Genomic DNA, 6,035 nt, shown 5'->3' with positions numbered 1-6,035 from the left:
CTGAAAAAGCGATTAAGTCCGACAGATAATGATAAAGGAGCGAACTAATAAAACTCTACTTTGCAGAGCGAGTACATATCTCCCAGTTTAAGTTACGACGCGAGTCCGGTTTTCACAAACGCTGATCCTTGTGTTTGCTCTTTCGTTTTTTCAGTGTTAGTAGGTAAACTTCTGTAAAAAATTCCCAGTGTTCTTTAAGCTATTCATGAATTTTAGTTTTCTTTTCATACTGTTAAGCGTTATTGTCCAGTTCACAGTGAGTTTGCTTATTTGTTCTGCAAGAGCCCTTTTTTTTATTTTTATTTTATTAAACTGCTTAGAGGAATTTCCGTGGCGAAGACTAGAAAAATTCACTAATGAACCTTGGCAGCTGGTGTTGTGACTTGAGACGATAAAAGTCTCCAGAAAATAGAATTCGGTGGGGCAGAGATTACGTTTATTGAGCCACAAACGAGTCAACATGCTATATAAAATAAGTTTCTACAATGAAAAGGGTGAAGTATTCTGTTGTTACGAGCGTGGAACAAAGAAAAAAATCTGAGTCCCCGAAGGGACTCAAACCGCCATGACCTTCCGTACACTGAGCGGATGTAAGTTCTAGTTCTTATTTACTAGTACTAACTCGCGTGCAAGCAAATTTCTATATTTTGGCATTGCGAGTCTTTGTCTAAAAAGGGCGGTGATTACATCACACAATCTGACAGAAAATTAGACAACGCCGCCAGATTAAGAAAGTTTAGATTTGCTATATGGCCACAAGCGTTTGGCCCCCATAACACAAGATTTATTTCACGCGTGACTGCACGATTCCTGGATTGCTGCAGAGTGTACCTTGTTTGTTGCCATGCTTCAATTGCTTCACCCTTCCCATCCAACACTAGGCAACTGCAGTGGAAAACCGGATACCAAAAATGGAAAGATTACGAGGCCCAAAACAGGCTGCTTTTACTCACAGAGCCCGATCTAGCTTTACAGCGTTTAATGTCATCGTCAATTGGTTTTGATGTCGTCTGTTTGGACGAACACTTCATTGATCTTCAGTTTTAAATGTTTTTGTATCATCTCTGGATTTTCGATTTAATGTTTATCATTGCCACCTGTTGTTCACGCATCGATGGTTTTTGGTTCTTTTCCTGTCCCCATGGCAACGGCAACGGACAGGCCGGTGACGTTTGTTCGGCTTTCTGTCGCTGTCATCCCTTGAACACGTGCGAGGCGGGAATACAGAAATGCGCGCCTCCTGGAGTGTACGGAGACCGCTGTCATCTCACGAGGCCTTGCGCGAGTGGGTTCAGTTGTCATCCGGGAGTTCAGAAATGCTTCCATGTGCCTCGTCTTCATGGTGAGCCCTGTGTGGCTGGTTATGAGTGTGGGGGTGGTCTCTCGTGTGAGCCAGGGGTTCAGGTCAGTTGATCGTAAAAACGCCACACTGCGATTTCTTTCTGTCTGATTCAGCTCTGTGTAATGGGATCATGTTGTTTTGATTTTTCAGCTTTGCTTTCATAGCCCGCGTCGATACAATGAGCCTTGTTCTGCAGGATTTTCCTGCGCCCGAGGGCTAAGCTGCCAGCCTGGTGATCAGAGGTGTCTGCATCATCCGAGGCGGGAAAATGAGCGCTGTTCTGCGGGATACGCATGCGCTGATGGGTTGGTGTGCAGGTTGTGTGACAAACCTTATGCCACCTGTCAAATGTCACGTGTACCTGCTTTGACTGAACAGGTATGGAGCTATGTCTGCAAAATATTCCTTTCTATATTAAATTATCGTGCTGATAGATATCTTGTCTAAATCTAATAAAAAAATACAATTGATTGTAACTTTCGTTTAGGATTATGACAGGCCCTTCAACAAAGTGGCGTTTCTTGTTACCCATAATTCCTTCTCTAATTCTCCAAGCTTTGCTGTATGGGCCCGCAATCAACGATTCAGCGTCAGTCAGCAGCTCAAGGATGGTGTGCGCGGACTTATGTTAGACATATACCCAGGTAGGTCAAATAAAATGGTTATTTTGCAACTGGGCATGTATATGAGTTAATAATAAAAAAATGGAACAGTATCATCATCATCATATTGTCACCATCATCGTCATCATCATCATCATTAACAACAATAGCAAAAACAACAGCAACGACTTTGTTTGAAGTGTCAAGATAATCCAGCGTGCCAAATGGGGCCTTCCAATCAAGGACTCTTTTACTTTTCCTCTTAAAAATAAAAAAGTCTGCGCCGCTATTCCGGTTCACATTCGTTACACTTGCATTTCTTTTCATTTCTAGGGTGGGGATTGGCGGAAGTTCGTCTTTGTCATGCATCATGTTTCTGGAGCGGCTCGACAAATCTTCTGGACACATTGATTGAAATCAGGAAATTCCTTCAGAGCAATACTCGTGAAGTTATCACAATCATCTTTGAAGACTACTTAAAAAATCCTACAATTCTGAAACGAGTGTTTGACCAAGCGGGCATTTCTCCATACGTACTGCTAAAGGACAATTGGGGTGATGAGTTTAATGATTGGCCCACGCTAAGAGACATGCGCAAATTGGGTCGTCTGGTAGTGTTCAACAACAATGGTCTGCGCGGTTTTCCTTACACGGAGTGGAACATGTGGCATTACGTCAGAGAGAATCGCTATGGTAACGCGGGGCAAAACATTAAGGTAAAATATATTATATATATCTCTACTGTAAGAGTCACTTTCCAACATTTTCAAATACTGGGTAGTACGTAGTGAAGTTGTATGTAATCAGTGAAACTTATTTTGACATTGCTGAATATGATTAACAAAATTATCTTGCATATCTCGGGATTAAAATGACATCAAAGTTAAAATTTGTTTCCAGTTAAAAAGATGGTTTCATTTATCATTAGCCAGTTACATGGAGCTTGTGATTAGTGGTGATTCAAGTTATTAAGTTTGTATTAATCGCGTTGAATAATCACTATAGTTTCCTTTTCCAAGGAATGTATTGACCGTTCAGAATCGCGTTGGAACGCTCAATGGAATGACCACTGGAGCCTGGTTCTTGTAAATTGGTTTAGTACAGCGGCTAACCCTCTTCAGCCATGCCTGAATTCTTTTAAGGAAATAAGAGACAAGCTGGTCACTTGCCACGACAAGTTTAAATTGTGGGCAAATTTTGTAGCGGTTAACTTTTACACCGAGAGCTCAGGAGGCGGGGCTTTTCAAGCTGTCAAATGGCTTAACGACATGCTAAGAAGTAAGTGTAGACACCTTCTGGCCCCGTGTACGGTACATCGCTCTTGCATACGTCTTTTCTCAGAAAACGTCTTGCGCGATAATCTCTAAGCCCTATTGTCTCAATGCTAGCAAAAAAATTATGCAGCGAGTGCTATTTGGTGACGTCATCGGTCAAAAAGGATTTGAAACTGCTCTCCAAATGAGCATCATGAGAAAGCCAGAAAATTAGGTTTCTAGAGTCCCGTAAAATAGTCTGTCACCTCAACTGAAAAAGTCGAGCGGCTTAACATTTCTTTTCAGAACTGAATTTGAGAAGAGGAGGACAAAATTTGAAAACACTAGACAGGGTTACTAGGTTGACTGTATGCGGGATCGAGTATTTAAAATCACTTAAGAAGCCTGCTGAAATGCACAATGAGAATTATACTAATTTCTCGGTGACACTGGCTGTGGTAGTAGCAGAAGACACTGGCGCTACTCGGAACAAAATTCCAAGTTCTACCAGTTCTACCAACAGGTTTCGTGTATCCACTAATGTCTGATTTATCTCCTTGTACATTTGTGTTTAGGGGAAAAGCCAGTCGCCAAGAAAAGAAAAGCGTCAATCATTCCATTTCCTTTAATTGACATCGTCAGTCACTGGAATGTAGCCAATCAGCACCGTCAGGAAGAGCCCATTACAAAGCAGAACATAACAGACGGAGAAGGATATGGTAAAGGCTTCCACGATCTGTCAGACATTATCTCCCATGTATTGAAACATCGCCACACAAGTATGGTTAGAAAACACAATACATTCCAGAACCTGGGAACTGCTTCTAATGCAAGTGCCGCTGGTTTACATGCTCATACGGTTGCTCGTGCGATGTTACCAAGTCAGTGGCAAGGGAATAGACATAGTAAAATTCGAATTAGTCATCAGATAACAATGATTCCTGATTTTACAAGAAATAACACATTTTCTCAAAATGGTCAGTTTAGTAACCACAGAATAAGAATACACAATTTGAGAAAGTTTCCACAATGGAAGGTTTCTCGGTCAAAGAATAACAGCTCTTCCTTGGTTAAGGGAAAAGGAGATGTAATTCACTTTGTAAAATCATCGAAATTAACAAACAGGCTATCTGTTGATCCTAAAAATTTTGTGAGTAAAAGTAGTGTCTCAGTTGGGGTTAACAAAAGTAAGAATTCAAAGTTTAGTTCTCATCATCATTATTACACCGACGATGGTTTTCGCGGTAGAACTCGTAAAGATCAATTACCTTCCGCCAATTCATTAAGAGACAAAAAACGAAAAATACGACAGGGAAAACCTCGAGCAGAAAGTGGACTTAGAAGAGGGTCTGGACGCAAATTTGCACCAGCAGTTACCAAGACAACACAAGAACCTTTTCCGCCCTCTGTTCGGTTATCACCGAGGACTCACGAACACTACACGATCGGTACACGTGTGAATTCGACCACGAAGATTCGTAATCTTCGGAAGCAGTTGGCCCGGATTAGAGCCAAACTAAACAGGTATCTTCGTTTGGCTCACCCGCGTAAAGCAAAAACACCGAGCCTCCTACTTTCAACCAACAATACTGATCAACAAAGTAACAGCTATCTTAGTACAAGTTAATAATTACAGAGAAACAAGTAGTCTATTCTAAGTTCTCAGCTTGTGGTCAAATCAGAAGTCCCGTATTTATTTTTTAGGGACTATCAAGTGGGTGAGCATGTGCCGGCGCGCAAAAAAGTCATTTTGAACATACGTGCACAAGCTCGGAGACATGACCTCCTCTTCCCCCTGTTCCTCTTAACCCCTAGTCCTCTCTTCCTTTTCCCTTTTCTCGTCAGTCTATTCCGAGCGTTTCGTTAGTTAGTTAGTTCCAATTTAGTTAGAAAGCGACGCGAGAAACGGCTAGGAAAGGCCGTAGGGGAAAGAAACAAACTCCTCGGAATTGTATCCACTCGCAGGTCTTCGCGCTTATCACGTTTTTCGTTTTGCTCCTCAACTAACCGAAAGCCTGAAACAGGCTATTTTCTAGTGCCCCTGCTTATTTCACACATTTTTATAACCTAAACCCTCGGAAAGCAAAAAAGCAGGGTTTTATAATAATAACATAACAACTTGATTAACGTGTCAAATCTGTAGTAGCTGAGGGGAAAAGTCCCCTCTACTAATTGTGGACACCTAACCTGCCTAACTAAAAAAATGTAATTAATATATATAACTTATAACATAAAACATGTTGTAATATCGTAAGAGTTTTCCCCCTTTTTTCCTTGTTCAATTTTAAAAATGGCGAATGTATTTGTAAATCAGATATACCGTTTTCTTTTTGTAATAAGTTAAAGTATATGCGCCAATTAGTAGAAAAGGAGTCGTAAGAAATAGGATAATTTTTGCGTTATCTGTCATTATCGATGCTTTGCGATGACCCAAAAGGGACAAATAATTTGCGGGAGAATGATAAACCGCACCCTTGATGAAGGAAAATGTAAAAACAACATTAACAATTTAATGATCATCAGAAATATTTTGTAGTCCCGTTTGGGAACACACAGTTTAACTGAATATAAACAAAGTTTTGCCTGTAAACCGAAGAGAACAGTTGTTGAATAAAACTCACGTTGTTGACAATATTTATTTGAAGAAATGTTTGTTCATTGTGGGCGGGGTGAGCCTGAATGGCGTGACCGCGTGACTCATGAATGACTAACGAGAAACCTGCCCTTGCCTTTTGCGCGCACCGCCTCCCTTAACGTTTAGGGCAGATTTTTTCCTTATTATGACATATTATGCTTCAAGAAGGTAGGAAAACGTGAAAAAGTTATGCTATGAAACTG

General features: G+C 40.9%; 1 protein-coding gene across 1 annotated transcript; it reads left to right on the top strand.

Annotated features, from left to right (window-relative positions):
- Positions 1-697: 697 nt before the first annotated feature.
- On the top strand, positions 698-5,812 carry LOC144652046 (uncharacterized). The gene is made up of 6 exons (XM_078512087.1): positions 698-1,404; positions 1,493-1,720; positions 1,830-1,986; positions 2,278-2,660; positions 2,964-3,222; positions 3,773-5,812. Exons 1-6 carry the CDS (start codon positions 1,048-1,050, stop codon positions 4,822-4,824), a joined length of 2,436 nt encoding a protein of 811 aa, XP_078368213.1. The 5' UTR covers positions 698-1,047; the 3' UTR covers positions 4,825-5,812.
- The last annotated feature ends 223 nt before the right edge of the window (positions 5,813-6,035 follow it).

Source organism: Oculina patagonica, chromosome 4 (assembly GCF_052425735.1).
Source record: "Oculina patagonica isolate OP01 chromosome 4, crgOcupat, whole genome shotgun sequence".
NCBI lineage: Eukaryota > Metazoa > Cnidaria > Anthozoa > Scleractinia > Oculinidae > Oculina > Oculina patagonica.
Note: the sequence above shows the minus strand (reverse complement) of the source record. Positions and strands in the feature narration are given on the sequence as shown.

Bases quoted from the DNA above. Each gene is read 5' to 3' on its own strand.
- LOC144652046 (XM_078512087.1), top strand. From the start codon at position 1,048: ATGTTTTTGTATCATCTCTGGATTTTCGATTTAATGTTTATCATTGCC. The intron at 1,987-2,277 runs GTAGGTCAAATA...TTTCATTTCTAG, and splicing joins TATGTTAGACATATACCCAG to GGTGGGGATTGGCGGAAGTT. The intron at 2,661-2,963 runs GTAAAATATATT...TCCTTTTCCAAG, and splicing joins ACGCGGGGCAAAACATTAAG to GAATGTATTGACCGTTCAGA.